The sequence below is a fragment of the Scyliorhinus canicula genome, chromosome 1, assembly GCF_902713615.1.
Source record: "Scyliorhinus canicula chromosome 1, sScyCan1.1, whole genome shotgun sequence".
In the NCBI taxonomy this organism is placed as follows: Eukaryota; Metazoa; Chordata; class Chondrichthyes; order Carcharhiniformes; family Scyliorhinidae; genus Scyliorhinus; species Scyliorhinus canicula.
In genome coordinates this window covers 297,949,708-297,967,689 of record NC_052146.1, presented here as the reverse complement: position 1 = coordinate 297,967,689, position 17,982 = coordinate 297,949,708, and the positions used below count along the sequence as shown (strand labels likewise).

The following is a 17,982-nucleotide window of genomic DNA, read 5'->3' as shown; positions in this document are numbered from 1 at the left end:
CATATCATTCATTAGTAAATGTGTCATTCAGCCCAAGTAGTCCATGCCAGAGTTTAACCTCCACTTGAACCTTCCCCCATCTAAGTCCAACTGCATTGTGGTGATCACAAGTTAACTAGATGCAATACAACTGAGCAAACACTAGAGGGAGAGCTATAAATACACCGGGACAGGATGTACAATTTTCTTTAACGATGTACAGAAAATATGTAAAGAGAAAAAGGGGGATGTGGTGATCACAAGTTAACTAGATGCAATACAACTGAGCAAACACTAGAGGGAGCACGGGAGAGCCATATAAATAAACCGGGACAGGAAGTGAGGACACACTTCACGGAAAGCAGGACACAGACACACAAGCAGGCAAGCAGGCAGGCAGGCAGCCAGCACTTGAGGTAGCCGTATGTTAAGCTCTGAAGAGAGAACAAATTCACAATAAAGCATCTTCTCCACATTTGAGACTACAAGCTTTATTAAGACACGAGGAACAACACATGCATAACTTTCTATCCCCTTCCTCCCTAGTCTAGGTTACCCTTAACTACGTCTGAACTACTTGCTTCTACTCAACCCAGTGTCCCAGCTATCCCCTATTTATATGTGCTCAAAGGCATTTAATACCAATCCCTTGTCTCTCCTAACCGGAACAATATACTTGACGAGACATTAACAGTGAGTTCCACATTCTCACCACTCTTTGGGTGAAGATGTTTCTTCAGGGTTTCCTGTTGGATTTCCTGGTGACCGTCTCACTGATGGCCTATTGTTATGATCTTCCTCACAAGAGGGAGCATTCTCTCTGTATCCGCTCTAACAAAACCTTTAGTCGCTGTAAAGATTTCTATGTGGCTCACCTCTCAGTCTTCGTTTTCAAGAGAAAAGAGACACAGTTCACCCTCTCCTGACAGAATCAACCACTCTCTCTTCTAGTTTAAGGTTAGGTGGATTGGCCATGATAAATTGCCCTTCGTGTCCAAAAAGAACCCCGTTAGGTGGGGCTAATGGGTTACAGGTATAGGGGTGGAGGTGTGGGCTTAAGTGGGGTGCTCTTTCCAAGGGCCAGTGCAGACTCGATGGGCCAAATGGCCTCCTTCTGCACTGTAAAATCCCTGATGCTGTGATTCTTAAGGTGAGTTTTCCAATTTTCCCTCCTCTGTTTAAAATTTGCCATTTGGCAGTAACCTCTAATACTATTCTCTTTCAAGCCGGCTGCTTGAAAAATTGAAAACTGCTTTGCAGTCCAAGTATTTGAGATGGTAATTAATGACTGCTGGTCTGTCCAATCAGGGTTTCAGATACGAATCAGCCTGTGCACTAATGACCTGGATTGTATAATCACAGATTTATTTCTAGAATGTTTCAGTTTGACCAGCTATGTCATCTGTTATGCAAAAAGTCATTAATTCTATGTTTGACAGGGTTTGGGCTTTGTGCTCGTGAGGAAGCACAATACCTCAATCATAGCAAGGGTTGGTCAGGTTGCCAAGTGTTTTGGAAAGTTTTGATGTGTCGTACACTCTTGTCCAATTTTGGTCATAATCGTGACCCATGGCTGAGTTGAAACGAGGTGATGTGTTTTCTTGTGCAGCGCTGAGGGAGCGCTCCAGGGTCGCGGTCGCTGCCTTCCCCCATAGACATCAAATTGGGGCCTCAAATTGCCCCTCTCAGCTGGGGGGGTTTTCCCCGTCATCCTGGCTGATATTTGTCCTCAACCATCAACACCAAAACTGCTAAACTGGTCATAATCTCATTGCTGTGTGTGGGAGGCCTACTGAGCTACACTTCAAAAGTATCTCCTTGGATGTAAAGGATCCTGAGATTGTGAGCGGTGCTGTATGAATGCAGGTCCTTTCTTTTCCAATGTTACAGAAGGCACGTCACGTTTGTAGTGACTGCCTGCTCTTTGATTGTGCTGGAGTCTTTCCATTTCTCCCACCTCACCTGCCAACCCCACCCCCAGCAGTGCCTTTTCTATTATTTCATCAAGTGTGGGCGTCGCTGGCTAGGTCAGCATTTGTTGTCAATCCCTAATTACGTTTCAGAAGGTGGTCGGGAGCCGCCTTCTCGAACTGCGGCAGTCCATGTGGTGTAGGGATGAATATTGATCAGTGTGGTGTTCTTTGTGTTGTTTATTTCAGGATGGTTGGCGTAGTGTTCACAAAGACCACAAAATAATAGCTTCAACTTAAACAAAGCGATACATTTATTAACACTACAAACTTCGATTCGACATGTACTCCTAAAGAATACACAGTTGATTAATAACATCTAAACTACACTCATCTCCAGCTAATCTCACTACTGATATAAACCATGATCTGCTCTCACTTACACCATTTGTACTTCTGATTCTCTTTAGCTACCTCCTTCACACACTCTCCCCCAAGGTTTAGCGTCACTGCCTTATATAGTTGCAACTGTAGCTCCCTCTAGTGGCTACTCGCTACACCTCATTAACCCTTGCAGTGCTGATTGTTATGCTAATTCCACAATCAGGACACTGCGGGTCATGTGTATGCTCTGAGGATGTTGTCATGGAATTTATTACATCCACCTGACAGTGTGGAGGATTTAGAGTCGCATCTAGCAAGGTCACATCACTGGGCAGCTCCCTGTCAAGACTGAACTGGTAGTTTGCTCCCCCGCGGCTCACCCCAAACTGAGGTATTTGCTTTTATTCCCCCCTCCCACCCCCCCCCCCACCCCGGGCACACAGAGCATGAGACATGGCAACACAATTTGAAAATACAAATCTTTCAAGTGTTTACTTACGGAGACAGGAGGGACAGCACTCGCCTTCGGTAAATGAGGGGTTGGCGCAGGAGACAGGCGGACAGGTAATCCGCCGGCAGATGATGCTGAAATCCTGCCGAGGGGGAGGGGAAAAGTTAAATTTTCAATGAAAGCTTGAGAAACACTTTTATCCTGAATGTGAGCCTTTGAACATTGTTATTCCGAAGCTTGAAAGCCGTTTAGACCACCATTCTCTGGCCACTCTGTAACTTGAGGGGAGCACTTCATGTTTTATTCTAGTCTTAACCCGCGCCAAGTCCCCTTCACCGATCACCCCCTCCCCCCCCCCCCCCCCCCAAACCCCACCATGTTCGCTAACCTCACATTGCCCCAATTTAAATTCTTACCTGGTGTTCAAACCCCCCCCCCCCCAATGAATTTGCGCTCCCTAGACCACTCCCCACAGCCCCCCCCCCCCCCCCCCCCCAGCCAATAACATCCTCCAGCCTTACCGTCCTTTGAGATAATAATAATCTTTATTGTCACAAGTAGGCTTACATTAACACTGCAATGAAGTTACTGTGAAAAGCCCCTGGTCGCCACACTCCGGAGCCTGTACGGGTACACTGAGAGAGAATTCAGCACGCCTTTCGGGACTTGTGGGAGGAAACCGGAGCACCCGGAGGAAACCCACGCAGACACGGGGAGAACGTGTAAACTCCGCACAGACAGCGACCCAATCCGGGAATCGAACCTGGGACGCTGACACTGTGAAGCAACAGTGCTAACCATTGCCGATCCATGATTTTCATCACACCACCACTGGTTGCCGAAAGACTTAGCGTTCGAATTTTGTCCCCGAACCTCTCCGTCTAAAGGGCTTAGAATGCTTTTGGTCACTTGTCCTAATACCTCTTTCCAAACTCACAAACTCTACCGCCTAGAAGGACAAGGGGCCGCCGCTGCCTCGAAGTTTCCCTCCAAGAGGCAGCAGGGTAGCATGGTGGTTAGCATAAATGCTTCACAGCTCCAGGGTCCCAGGTTCGATTCCCGGCTGGGTCACTGTCTGTGTGGAGTCTGCACGTCCTCCCCCTGTGTGCGTGGGTTTCCTCCGGGTGCTCCGGTTTCCTCCCACAGTCCAAAGATGTGCGGGTTAGGTGGATTGGCCATGCTAAATTGCCCGTAGTGTCCTAAAAAAAGTAAGGTTAATGGGGGGGGGGGGGTTGTTGGGTTACGGGTATAGGGTGGATACGTGGGTTTGAGTAGGGTGATCATGGCTTGGCACAACATTGAGGGCCGAAGGGCCTGTTCTGTGCTGTACTGTTCTATGTTCTAAGACACACACACTTCTGACTTGGAAATACATTCTGGTTCTTACACTGTCGCTGGGTCAAAATCCTGGAACTCGCTTCCGAAAAGCACTGTGGGTGTACCTACATCACGTGGACTGCAGCGCTTCAGGAAGGTGACTCACCACCTCCTCCTCCAGGGCAATTAGGGATGGGCAATAAATGCTGGTATTGCCAACGACACCCACATCCCAAGAATGAATGAAAGAAAATGTGACTTGGGTGTTAAATGTTGCTGGACAATGGCTCTGTGAAGTGCCTCACAGAATTTACAGTGCAGAAGGAGGCCATTCAGCCCATCGAGTCTGCATCGGCTCTTTGAAAGAGCACCCTACCCAAGCCCACAACCTATCCCCATAACTCAGTAACCCCACCCAACACTAAGGGCAATTTTGGACACTAAGAGTAATTTAGAATGGCCAATCCACCTAACCTGCACATCTTTGGACTGTGGGAAGAAACCAGAGCACCCGGAGAAAACCCTGGAGCTGTGAAGCAATTGTGCTAACCACTATGCTACCGTGCTGCCCTAATGATCTATCAGCACTTTCAAATTGGAGATGGTCATCCCTCGGTACGTTTTACTTTGTTAAAGGCGCTATGCAAACGCAAGTCGCTATTGTTGTTGTTGAGTGTCCAGAGGATGGCTGGTGTGGGAAATGGAGGGAAATCCATCACACATGTGCAATCCAGCGTGCTTGTAATGCTGGTGCACAGGCTTGTTGTTGGGGCCAGCTCGGGGAAGCTCCAGTCTGCATCCGACTCTGCTATTCCCCAGAGGGGGAATGCTGAAATGGGAAGAGATCCACTTCCAAAACAATCTCAGAAGAGGAAATGTAGACCATCTTTGTAGAACCAGAGAGGCCCAGACTTGAAATGAAAATCGCTTATTGTCACGAGTAGGCTTCAATGAAGTTACTGTGAAAAGCCCCTAGTCGCCACATTCCGGCACCTGTTCGGGGAGGCAGGTACGGGAATTGAACCGTGCTGCTGGCCTGCCTTGGTCTGCTTTCAAAGTCAGCGATTTAGCCCTGCGCTAAACATCCCCTCTGGCCCCGTGGGGCCAGACTTCTGATATAGCCGAGCACGGAAACAAGTACATTCAGGTTCCAAATCAAATAAGCCGCTGAGAAAATTGTGGAATTTGTGCTTGGTGTACGCAAGTATAATGGGCGGGATTCTCCGCAAACCGGCGGGGTGGGCCACTCTGGCGCCGAGGAGTGGCGTGAACCACTCCGGTGTCGGCCCGCCCCGACAGTGCAGAATCCTCCGCACCTTCAGGGGCTAGGCCGGCGCCGGAGTGTTTGGCGCGTTCCAGCCGGCGCGGAAGGGCTTGGCGTCACGTCAAACGGTGCCGAAGTTATTTTCCGCACCGGCTATGGCGGAGGTTGACGGCGACTGGTGCGGAGGGAAAGAGTGCCCCCATGGCACAGGCCCGCCCGCGAATTGGTGGGCCCCGATCGCGGGTCAGGCCACTGTGGGGGCAGATCCCGCCGCACCCCCCCCCCCCCCCCCCAGCCCCCGAGGCCTCTGCAGGCCGCCCGTGGAGCCAGGTCCCGCCGGTAAGGACCTGTTGTGATTTACGCCGGTGGGACCGGCCGAAAATGGGCGGCCACTCGGCCCATCGCGGGTCGGAGAATCGCCGGGGTGCCGCTGCCAACGGCCCCCGACCGGCGCGGCGCGATTCCCGCCTCTGCCAAAACCTCGGCGCCGGAGAATTCGGCAGCCGGTGGGGGCGGGATTCACGCGCCCCCCCGGCGATTCTCCGACCCGGCAGGGGGTGTTGTAGAATCCCGCCCAATATTCCTAAATCTCATCAATGTCTGCCTGTCAATCCCTCTATCCTAATATACATTCTCTGCCCATTAAACTTTCCCTACCCCGGAGTACAGAGTCTCATAATCTGGTTTCCTGTAATTTTACTCACTCAGAGTCTCTCCTCAAATTACCACCAGATTTACAGGCCCGACAGGAAACATGATCATTTTCCTGATGTTTTACTGCAGTTGCGTTGACTACTTTTTCTCTCTCTCTCTCTCTCTGTCTCTCAAATTTAGCCCTGTTGAGATCTGCTCTGTATTGTCCGTTTCTTTGAATGAGATTTTTATGGTGTCAACACATTCAAAAATTGTAACGCTTCCCCGATTCCCATGCATGTGGGGTGCCAAATCTGTGTGACTGGCAGTTGAAGGAATTGGAATTTTTTGCTTGCACACGGGAACAAGGATTAGACTCGGTGAGTTTGGCACTTTTCCGGGAGCCGGAATATTTTCCCTAATTTATGCCCGTCTTTCAGGCTCAGTAGCTTGACAATGCCTGTTGAGAATGGTTCAACATCCGGGATGTCCCCAGGTATGAAACTCAAGCCCACAGCATTTGGCCGAAATATTGAGACCTTCACTACCTGCCTTCAGGGAGTAGAAGCTCAGGGGATAAAGGAGCTGAGTCCAATAATTGGACTCTGCTAAATAAATAGACATGTTGACGCAGTTTTTCATGTTGTGCGCATCAGGACAAATGCAAGAATACCCAATTTCAGAGGAAAATCTGGTATTTCTGTGAATCTGTTCTGTTGAGTGCAAGACAAAAAGTTTCAACAGCCTTTCTCAGTTGTCAGCAATACTCAAGTTCTGTACTGCCAGGCGACTGTTTGGACAATTGAAAGTCTCCCGTTGAACTCCTGGCCATAAGATGTGATAATACTGTCCGCTCATGGGGCGAAGATCAGTGTGATACAAATCAGATTAACTGAATCTGAGTTTATGTGGGCAGCGGACCTGACGTAGATGAGACAGGAGGAGGTTGGAGCTGGCGAGGCCATGCACTCGCATGGGTGACCGTGTGCTCAAGGCTCCAGCTGGCCTGGGGAGAGAACGGGAATGCGGAAAGCTGAGAAATCCATGGCCGAGGTTTTTTTTACTTGCTCTCTGGATCAGCCACTTGTGAGAATATGGCTGGTTATTTGCCATCGCTGATGGCAAATGGCCGCATGAATTCTTTGGGCCAAATGTCTTGTTGTTCAGTCGAATAGGGGACATATTAAAATAGGAAAGAAAGAGATGAAAATAAGTCTTCTTGTGCAGCTAGTCAGTATAATATGAGACTCTCTGAAAGTTCGGTCGAAGCAGATTGAAGAGTAACTGTTCAAAGGGAGTGAGAGAAATACTTTAAAAGGAAACATGTGAGCAGCCCGGTAGCACGGTGGTTAGCACAGTTGCTTCACAGCTCCAGGGCTCCAGGTTCGATTCCCGGCTCGGGTCACTGCCTGTGCGGAGTCTGCACGTTCTCCCCGTATCTGCGTGGGTTTCCTCCGGGTGCTCCGGTTTCCTCCCACAGACACACAGATGTGCAGGTTAGGTGGATTGGAAATGATAAATTGCCCTTAGTGTCCAAACAAAAAATGTTAGTTGGGGTTACGGGGATAGGGTGGAGGTGTGGCCAAGGGCCAGTGCAGACTTGATGGGCCGAATGGCCTCCTTCTGCACTGTAAATTCTATGATTCTGTGTGCAGGGCTATGGGGGGGAAATAACAGGAGGAAGTGGGGTGAATTGGACAGCTCTTTTGAAGGGCCAGCATCAGGCTGAAAGGCCTCCTTCTGCGCTGTAACGTTTTTATGATTCTATGAGAGTCTGTTTCCACATGTTCATGGACAAGGGCTAAGAAAATATCAGCACTCGCTCTGGCTGATCGCCCATCTCGTGGATGAAACCGCAGAGGAGCAGCTTACCGTCACTTCTGGCACTGCTTAAAGCTACGAGACCTCAAGCAAGAACAGATGATGTCTATCAGTTCTACAGGGCTGGAGGGCCCCATTTACACTGCAGACCCAGCCTTAATGCACAGGGGGCTAAGAAAAGAGAAAGAATTGCATTTTCTAACCCGCCTTTCATAACCTCAATCTGCCCCCTCAGGGCTTCAGTCCATGAAGTACTCCTTTGAAGTGAAGTGACACAGCAACCAATCTGTGCACAGCAAGCTGCCACAGTCTTCAATGAGATAATGGACCAGATCATCTGTCGGTTGAAGGATAAATATTGTCCGGGACACTGGGGAACAGATGCGTTTCGGAATGATTAAACGCACAGTCAATCGAGGGTCTGCCTCCGCCAGAACTCTCTCGAGAAGACTGATTCGAACCATCGTGATTAAAACCTTTCACAGGCTTCAATTACATCTGTTACAAATCTGATTTTAAAAGTCATTATTCACTCTTTGGTGTGGTTTTCCATCCGAGGCCAGGAGCTGATGGTGTGTGTGTTGCACTAGACTCTCCACTCTGCCACCCAGCTCCGGCTTCACTGCAAATCTTCAAAACTCCGAGGAGCACGGCCGATGATTCAGATGAAACCAATTATTGCCCATTTATTGAATTTAGAACAGAGCATAAAACATGTGTCGGAAACCCGGCTTGGGTAGCAAGAAGAGGAAAAGTCATTTAGAGAGCCCGAGGACCGGAATAGCATTGTGCATAATTACATGGAGTCTAAAATACAGAAACAGGCCATTCAGCCCAACTGGCGTTCACCTATCCCATTCCAGTATACCCAGCCGGCATATCCTTGCATTGACGTCTCCCTGATGTATTTTCCTGCCTTTTCTTAAATGCATCTATACTATTCACCACCACTACATGTTACATATTCTTATCACTCTCTGGATAAGGATTCACCTGAATTTATTTGTAACAATCTGATAGTTCTGGCCTCGAGTTATAGTCTTCCCCAACAAGTGGAAACAATTCACGGATGTTTATGCGATCAGCTGCCTTTCTTATTCTGAAGACCTTGAAGAAAACGTTCGAGCTTGTTCAGTTTCTTTCTTTAGAAAGTGTATCCTCTGCTATCAACGTTAGGAATCTCTCCGAGTGGAGAGGATACAGGAATCTCTCAGAGTGGAGAGGGCACAGGAATCTCTCAGAGTGGAGAGGGCACAGGAATCTCTCAGAGTGGAGAGATTACAGGAATCTCTCAGAGTGGAGAGGGTACAGGAATCTCTCTGAGTAGAGAGGGCACAGGAATCTCTCAGAGTGGAGAGGGCACAGGAATCTCTCCGAGTGGAGAAGGCACAGGAATCTCTCAGGCTGGAGAGGGTACAGGAATCTCTCAGAGTGGAGAGGGTACAGGAATCTCTCAGTGTGGAGAGCGCACAGGAATCTCTCCGAGTGGAGAGGGCACAGGAATCTCTCAGTGTGGAGAGGGCACAGGAATGTCTGAGAGTGGAGAGGGCACAGGAATCTCTCAGAGTGGAGAGGGTACAGGAATCTCTCAGGCTGGAGAGGGTACAGGAATCTCTCAGTGTGGAGAGGGTACAGGAATCTCTCAGAGTGGAGAGGGTACAGGAATCTCTCAGAATGGAGAGGGCACAGGAATCTCTCAGAGTGGAGAGGATACAGGAATCTCTCAGGGTGGAGAGGGTACAGGAATCTCTCCGAGTGGAGAGGGCACAGGAATGTCTGAGAGTGGAGAGGGCACAGGAATCTCTCAGGCTGGAGAGGGTACAGGAATCTCTCCGAGTGGAGAGGATACAGGAATCTCTCAGAGTGGAGAGGGTACAGGAATCTCTCAGGCTGGAGAGGGTACAGGAATCTCTCCGAGTGGAGAGGGCACAGGAATGTCTGAGAGTGGAGAGGGCACAGGAATCTCTCAGAGTGGAGAGGGTACAGGAATCTCTCAGGGTGGAGAGGGCACAGGAATCTCTCAGAGTGGAGAGGGTACTGAAATCTCTCAGTGTGGAGAGGGTACAGGAATCTCTCATAGTGGAGAGGGCACAGGAATCTCTCAGAGTGGAGAGGGCACAGGAATGTCTCAGAGTGGAGAGGGTACTGAAATCTCTCAGTGTGGAGAGGGTACAGGAATCTCTCACAGTGGAGAGGGTACAGGAATCTCTCAGTGTGGAGAGGGTACAGGAATCTCTCAGAGTGGAGAGGGTACAGGAATCTCTCAGAGTGGAGAGGGCACAGGAATGTCTCAGAGTGGAGAGGGTACAGGAATCTCTCAGAGTGGAGAGGGTACAGGAATCTCTCAGAGTGGAGTGGGTATAGGGATCTGAATGGAGAGGGCACAGGAATCTCTCCGAGTGGAGAGGGCACAGGAATCTCTCAGAGTGGAGAGGGTACAGGAATCTCTCAGTGTGGAGAGGGTACAGGAATGTCTCAGAGTGGAGAGGGCACAGGAATCTCTCCGAGTGGAGAGGGCACAGGAATCTCTCAGAATGGAGAGGGTACAGGAATCTCTCAGAGTGGAGAGGATACAGGAATCTCTCAGAGTGGAGAGGGCACAGGAATCTCTCAGAGTGGAGAGGGTATGGGAGTCTGAATGGAGAGGATACAGGAATCTCTCAGAGTGGGGAGGATACAGGAATCTCTCAGAGTGGAGAGGGTACAGGAATCTCTCAGAGTGGAGAGGCCACAGGAATCTCTCACAGTGGAGAGGGTACAGGAATCTCTCAGAGTGGAGAGGGTACAGGAATCTCTCAGAGTGGAGAGGGTACAGGAATCTCTCTGAGTGGAGAGGGTACAGGAATCTCTCAGAGTGGAGAGGCCACAGGAATTTCTCAGAGTGGAGAGGGTACAGGAATCTCTCCGAGTGGTGAGGGTACAGGAATCTCTCAGGGTGGAGAGGGTACAGGAATCTCTCCGAGTGGAGAGGGCACAGGAATCTCTTAGAGTGGAGAGGGTACAGGAATCTCTCAGGGTGGAGAGGGTACAGGGATCTCTCAGAGTGGAGAGGGTACAGGAATCTCTCACAGTGGAGAGGGCACAGGAATCTCTCAGAGTGGAGAGGGCACAGGAATCTCTCACAGTGGAGAGGGTACAGGAATCTCTCAGAGTGGAGAGGGCACAGGAATTTCTCAGAGTGGAGAAGGTACTGAAATCTCTCAGAGTGGAGAGGGCACAGGAATCTCTCAGAGTGGAGAGGGTACAGGAATCTCTCCGAGTGGAGAGGGCACAGGAATCTCTCAGAGTGGAGAGGGTACAGGAATCTCTCCGAGTGGAGAGGGCACAGGAATCTCTCAGAGTGGAGAGGGTACAGGAATCTCTCACAGTGGGGAGGGCACAGAATCTCTCCGAGTGGAGAGGATACGGGAATCTCTCCGAGTGGAGAGGGCACAGGAATCTCTCAGAGTGGAGAGGGCACAGGAATCTCTGAGAGTGGAGAGGGCACAGGAATCTCTCAGAGTGGAGAGGGTATAGGAGTCTGAATGGAGAGGGTACAGGAATCTGAGTGGAGAGGGTACAGGAATCTCTCAGTGTGGAGAGGGCACAGGAATCTGTCAGAGTGGAGGGGGTACAGGAATCTCTCAGAGTGGAGTGGGTATAGGAGTCTGAATGGAGAGGGTACAGGAATCTCTCAGTGTGGAGAGGGCACAGGAATCTCTCAGAGTGGAGAGGGTATGGGAGTCTGAATGGAGAGGGTACAGGAATCTCTCAGTGTGGAGAGGGCACAGGAATCTCTCAGAGTGGAGAGGGTATAGGAATCTCTCAGAGTGGAGAGGGTACAGGAATCTCTCAGAGTGGAGAGGGTATAGGAGTCTGAATGGAGAGGGTACAGGAATCTGAGTGGAGAGGGTACAGGAATCTGAGTGGAGAGGGTACAGGAATCTTATAGAGTGGAGCAGTTAAAGGGTTCGCACAGGCCAAAGAAGGTACAGAATTCTTTATCACGTTGTGCCAAAAAAACTGCAGGAGCTGGTAGGTGGAATAGAGAAGGTCCATATTTATTAGTCTATAAGTATCGAACTGGCCTACGCGGGCAGTGGAATCACTGGTAAGACAAGCATTTGTTTCCCATCCTAAATGCCTTTGAAGTGAATGGCTTCCTAGTCCAATTTAGCGGACAGTTAAGAGTCAACCACATTGCTTGTCCTTTTTGTCTCGAGTCACATGTAGACCATGTGGTGAATGCATTATGCCAATAATCCACCAGTGTATTTGTATCTGTGCTACGCTGTTGCCCTTGTGGGCTTCTCCTATGAGCCATTGTATGGCATTATCTATAGGGGAACATGTTGAGGCATGTATGGACTCCGCCCATGGCTCCTCCCCCTTGAAGGGAGATATAAAGAGCAGTCGACCTGTAGGCGGTTCTCAGTATTGGTTCAGTCGCAGGCAGGCACTGTTCTTTTTTTTATTAGAACAGTACAGAACAGGCCCTTCGGCCCTCGATGTTGTGCCGAGCAATGATCACCCTACTCAAGCCTAAGTTGATTAAAACCACGGTTTACTTCTACTCATGTCTCGAGTGAATTGATGGTCGCATCGAGCCAGACCACGTAAAAAATCACAGATTTCCTACCCTGAAGGACCCTAATGAACCAGATGGAGTTGGCCAAATTCCCCTCCAACTTGATTTTCAAATTTGCTGATGACACCACTGTAGTGGGTCGGATTTCAAACAATGACGAGACAGAATATAGGAATGAGATAGAGAATCTGGTGAACTGGTGCGACGACAATAATCTCTCCCTCAATGTCAACAAAACGAAGATTATCATCGACTTCAGGAAGCGTAGTGGAGAACATGCATCAATGAGAACGAAGTAGAAAGGGTCGAGAGCTTCAGGTTTTTAGGTGTCCAGATCATCAACAGCCTGTCTTGGTCCCCCCATGCCGACACTATAGTTAAGGAAGCCCACCAATGACTCTACTTTCTCAGAAGACTAAGGAAATGTGGCATGTCAGCTACGACTCTCACCAGCTTCTACAGATGCACCATAGAAAGCATTCTTTCTGGTTGTATCACAGCTCGGTATGGAGCCTGCTCTGCCCAAGACTGCAGGAAACTGCAAAAGGTTGTGAATGTAGCCCAGTCCATCACGCAAACCAGCCTCCCATCCATTGGCTCTATCTATAATTCCCGCTGCCTCGGAAAGGCAGCCAGCACAATTAAGGACCCCACGCACCCCGGACATACTCTCTTCCATCTACTTCCATCAGGAAAAAGATACAAACGTTTGAGGTCACGTACCAACCGACTCAAGAACAGCTTCTTCCCTACTGCCATCAGACTTTTGAATGGACCTACCTCGTATTAAGTTGATCTTTTCTCTACACCTTGCTATAACTGTAACATTATATTTGCAGTCCCTCCTTCCTTCCCTATGTACGGTATGCATTGTTTGTACAGCATGCAAGAAACAATACTTTTCACTGCATACTAATACATGTGACAATAATAAATCAAATCTATCAAATAACAGATTCATGGTTACTATTACTAAATTTCAATTCCAGATTTATCAATTATTTGGATTTAAGTTCTCCAGCACATTATTCTTGATAATTAGTTCAGTGGCATTACCATTATGTCACCATCTTCTCACCTGTTTATCCCTAACAGTACTGAGAATGTGGATATCGGTACTGCAGGGAACGATAGATAAACTTAGGAAGCTGGATAAAGTCCTGAGGGAGAAGGGAATAATGGATAATTTGATGGAGTTGGATGAATAAGCGTGAGGTCAGGTTAATGTGAAGCATAAATATTAGCATGGCCCTGTTGGGCTGAATGGCCTGTAAGTCATGCTATGTCAATAACCATGATGTGGAGATGCTGGCGTTGGACTGGGGTGAGCACAGTATAAAGTCTTACAACACCAGGTTAAAGTCCAACAGGTTTGTTTCGAATCACTAGCTTTCTGAGCACTGCTCCTTCCTCAGGAGAATGAAGAGGTGGGTTCCAGAAACACATATATAGACAAAGTCACAGATGCAAGATTATACTTTGAATGCGAGTCTTTGCAGGTAATCAAGTCTTTACAGGTCCAGATGGAGCAACTGGAGAGAGGGATAATCACAGGTTTAAGAAGTGTGAATTGTCTCAAGCCAGGACAGTTGGTAGGATTTCACAAGCCCAGGCCAGATCGTGGGGGGTGAATGTAATGCAACATGAATCCAAGGTCCCAGTTGAGGCCGTACTCATGTGTGCAGAACTTGGCGCTAAGTGTCTGCTCGGCGATTCTGCGTTGTCTCGTGTCCTGAAGACCGCCTTGGAGAACGCTTACCCGGAGATCAGAGGCTGAGTGCCCTTGACTGCTGAAGTGCTCCCCGACTGGAAGGGAACATTCCTGCCTGGCGATTGTCGCACGATGTCCATTCAGCCGTTGTCGCACTGTCTGCATGGTCTCGCCAATGTACCACGCTTCGGGACATCCTTTCCTATTTCTGGAACCCACCATCATCATTCACCTGAGGAAGGAGCTGTGCTCCGAAAGCTAGTGATTCGAAACAAACCTGTTGAACTTTAAGCTGGTGTTGCAAGACTTCTTACTATGTCAATAACGGCAGTCTACGATGCCTTTTAATGTGAACGCAGTAATTAGAAATAGATGAGCTTTAGTAACAGGGCTGCATTGGAGAGGGGAAAATGGCGACCCTCGTCCCAAACAGTTGGGTTGACATTCGGAATTCACCTTCATTTGGAGTGCCTCAATACCAAGCAAAAATCGCCACTGATTCATATTCATAATATTTATTAGTGTCAGAAGTAGGCTTACATTAACACCGCAATGAAGTTACTGTGAAAATCCTGAGTCGCCACATTCCGGCGCCTGTTCGGGTACACAGAGGGAGATTTCAGATTGCCCAATTCACCGGGACATGTGGGAGGAAACCGGAGCACCCGGAGGAAACCCACGCAGACATGGGGAGGACATTTAGACTTTGCATAGACAGTGACCCAAGCCAGGAATCGAACCTGGGACCCTGGCACTGTGAAGCAACAGCAGTAACCACTGTGCTACCGTGCCACCCAATATAATCTTGATCTAGTATAATTTTGATAAATAACTTTCTCACATTAGTTTGAAAGAGACTGCTGAAACGTACAGGAGACTGATCATTCACAGCACTATTAATCAAATCCAGTCCAGGGTAGACAGCTTGTAATTTGTTATTATTTGCATTTTATGAGTCTCCTAACGAGTATTTTACAGCAGAGAGTTTAGGGCCAGTACCATGTGAAGGGATGTGAAGGGATCTCAAAGGGTGTTAGACACCAAGCTGGGTCATATTCTGACAAATGGGATGAGGTTAAAGTGGCTTTCTCATGTCACAGCGCCCTAACTTTCAATAATGACCCTGGAGCATTCTGCCTGATGTGCAAAAAATATGTTTGGCAATTTTTTTTTTTTGCTGCCCACTTCCCCTCTGACTGGTAAAATGCATTGGGATCATGTGAATGCCATTTCTCTGCAGTTGTTAATGCGCCACGCTTTATTGAGGTTCCCTGGACATTCCCTGGACTGTTACCTCTTTGTTATGTGGGCCTGTCCAAGGAACCCTGTTTCATGACAGAGCCCAGACAATGAGGACTGGTTGACTGGCCTTGGAAAGGGTCCAGAGGAGATTCACAAGAATGATCTCAGGAAAGAAGAGCTTGTCATATGAGGAACGGTTGAGGACTCTGAGTCTGTACTCATTGGAGTTTAGAAGGATGAGGGGGGATCTTATTGAAACTTACAGGATACTGCGTGGCCTGGATAGAGTGAACGTGGAGAGAATGTTTCCACCTGTAGGAAAAACTTGAAGCAGAGGACACAATCTCAGACTAAAGAAATGAAATGAAATGAAAATCGCTTATTGTCACAAGTAGGCTTCAAATGAAGTTCCTGTGAAAAGCCCCTAGTCGCCACATTCCGGCACCTGTTCGGGGAGGCTGGTAAGGGAATTGAACCGTGCTGCTGGCCTGCCTTGGTCTGCTTTCAAAGCCAGCGAAGGGACGATCCTTTAAAACAGAGATGAGGAGGAATTTCTTCAGCCAGAGGGTGGTGAATCTGTGGAACTCTTTGCCACAGAAGGCTGTGGAGGCCAAATCACTGAGTGTCTTTAAGACAGAGATAGATAGGTTCTTGATCATTGAGGGATCAGGGGTTATGGGGAGAAGGCAGGAGAATGGGGATGAGAAAAATATCAACCATGATTGAATGGCAGAGCAGACTCGATGGGCCGAGTGGCCTAATTCTGCTCCTATGTTTTATGGCTTTATGGTCTTATGGACTGTGGAGGGCATCACAGCTGAGCCTAATTGCGTCTCCACCTGATCTCCACACAAGTACACTCTCTGGTAAATCTAAGGGATTTTTCTTTACCCGCTTCCCCCCCATCCTGAACCCCTATTCCCATTGCCTCCTCCTTCCCTGCCTAAAGACACGGAGGCCAATGACGAACTCAGCTGAGAACAGCTAATTCAGCATAGAGGAAGGAACACCCTCAACCAAAGAAACCGAGTTAAAAGCTTTTGTCCTGAGAACAGATCTCCATTAAAAAACTCTTTTTTAAAATAATTGACCCGATGGTAATAATACCTTTGAATAATTTTGAAACGATACTGACGAATGCTTAGCAATGACTCTATAAAGTTTACAAAAACCAGTTACTTTTCCTGCCTACACCATGAACCGCATTTGTGGTTGTTCGCAAACTTTGAACAATTCCTACCTAGTCAATTTCTATAATTATAATTCCCCAAATTGTCACTTGCAGGAGTGCAGAACTCGAATCTTGCTGAAAAGGACATGTTGTCAAAACTTTTCATCGTGCACTCTTCAGGACAAACACGAGAATGGCAAATTTCAAGCGGTGACTTGCCAACCAATCAGCACCCATATCCTCCTGCAGTATAAATTGTCGAGATTGTATGAAATTCGCCATTCTTGTGTTTGTCCTGATGAGTGCAAGGTGGAAAACTTCGGCAGCCTGCCTCTCTGTTCAGCAATAAAATATTTACTGTCGAAGCAAAGTAACGTATCATTAATCTAATCATTTGCACAGAATGGATTCAAAAGCCAGGGGGACCCTGTAGGCACTGGACTCACCTGACAGGTGCACTTGGTACAGCTGTCCACCGTCCACTCCTCCTTGTTGTCAAAGAGACGGCCACCGTGCCAGCACTGGCCTGGCGGCATCTTCTTTATGGTGGCATCCAGGGTATCGCGAATGATTGCATTTTCTTCCGTCTGCAAAAAAAAGAAGTATTTTCCAGGTACTGCAGCGTTGTTAAATTGTCCACGTGTGTCATTTAAAGTTCATGCCACTTTACTGTGAGGTACATTACCCGGTGTTTGAGTCTCCCTTTGCCAACAGTGCGAGGTACAAAATTATAAATAAGTGTTGTGACACGTACCACCTTGACCAGTCCGTCGGCCAGGTTGCTGACAAGAACCCTCAGCCCGTGCAGCTCCTTGAACATTTCCCCAATGTCGCTGCAGGAGTGGTCGCAGAAATCCACCACCTTGTTGGTTTTGTGGCCGATGAAATCGCTCTTGATGGCGGGGCCCACACCGGCAAACTCTTGGCTTTCTTGGCTGCTCGCTGTCACGGCTGTGCCGCGGAAACGAAAGAACAGAATTATCACCATGCGCCGCACTGAAGCTGTTTTCAAAATTAGGTCGGAGGTTGTGGTGGTGGCACGGTGAGGGATTCACGCTCTGGTGACGGGCGTTCAAATCCCACCATGGCAGCCGGGGAAATTTAATTTAATTTACCTCAAAATTTGCAATAAGCACCAGTCTAGTTAATAATGATCATTCAATCATTTATGGGCAGCACGGTAGCACAAGCGGATAGCAATGTGACTTCACAGCTCCAGGGTCCCAGGTTCGATTCCCCGCTGGGTCACTGTCTGTGCGGAGTCTGCACGTTCTCCCCGTGTCTGCGTGGGTTTCCTCCGGGCGCTCCGGTTTCCTCCCACAGTCCAAAGTTGTGCAGGTTAGGTGGATTGGCCATCCTAAATTGCCCTTAGTGACCAAAAAGGTTAGGAGGGGATAGGGTGGAAGTGAGGGCTTAAGTGGGTTGGTGCAGACTCGATGGGCCGAATGGCCCCCTTCTGCACTGTATGTTCTATGTTCAACCACTGGATTGTTCGAAAAACCCATTTGGCCCTCTAATGGGAAGGAAATGTA

General features: G+C 48.5%; 1 protein-coding gene across 1 annotated transcript in view; it reads right to left on the bottom strand.

Moving 5' to 3' along the window:
• The window catches only part of thbs2a (thrombospondin 2a), a 91,094-nt gene that overhangs the window by 46,821 nt on the left and 26,291 nt on the right, over window positions 1-17,982 (bottom strand). The window contains exons 5-7 of the mRNA XM_038815978.1: window positions 17,205-17,401; window positions 16,897-17,037; window positions 2,773-2,866 (exon numbers count right to left, since the gene is read on the bottom strand). Of these exons, the coding sequence (XP_038671906.1) occupies window positions 2,773-2,866; window positions 16,897-17,037; window positions 17,205-17,401 (432 nt within the window). The remainder of the gene's footprint in view (window positions 1-2,772; window positions 2,867-16,896; window positions 17,038-17,204; window positions 17,402-17,982) is intronic.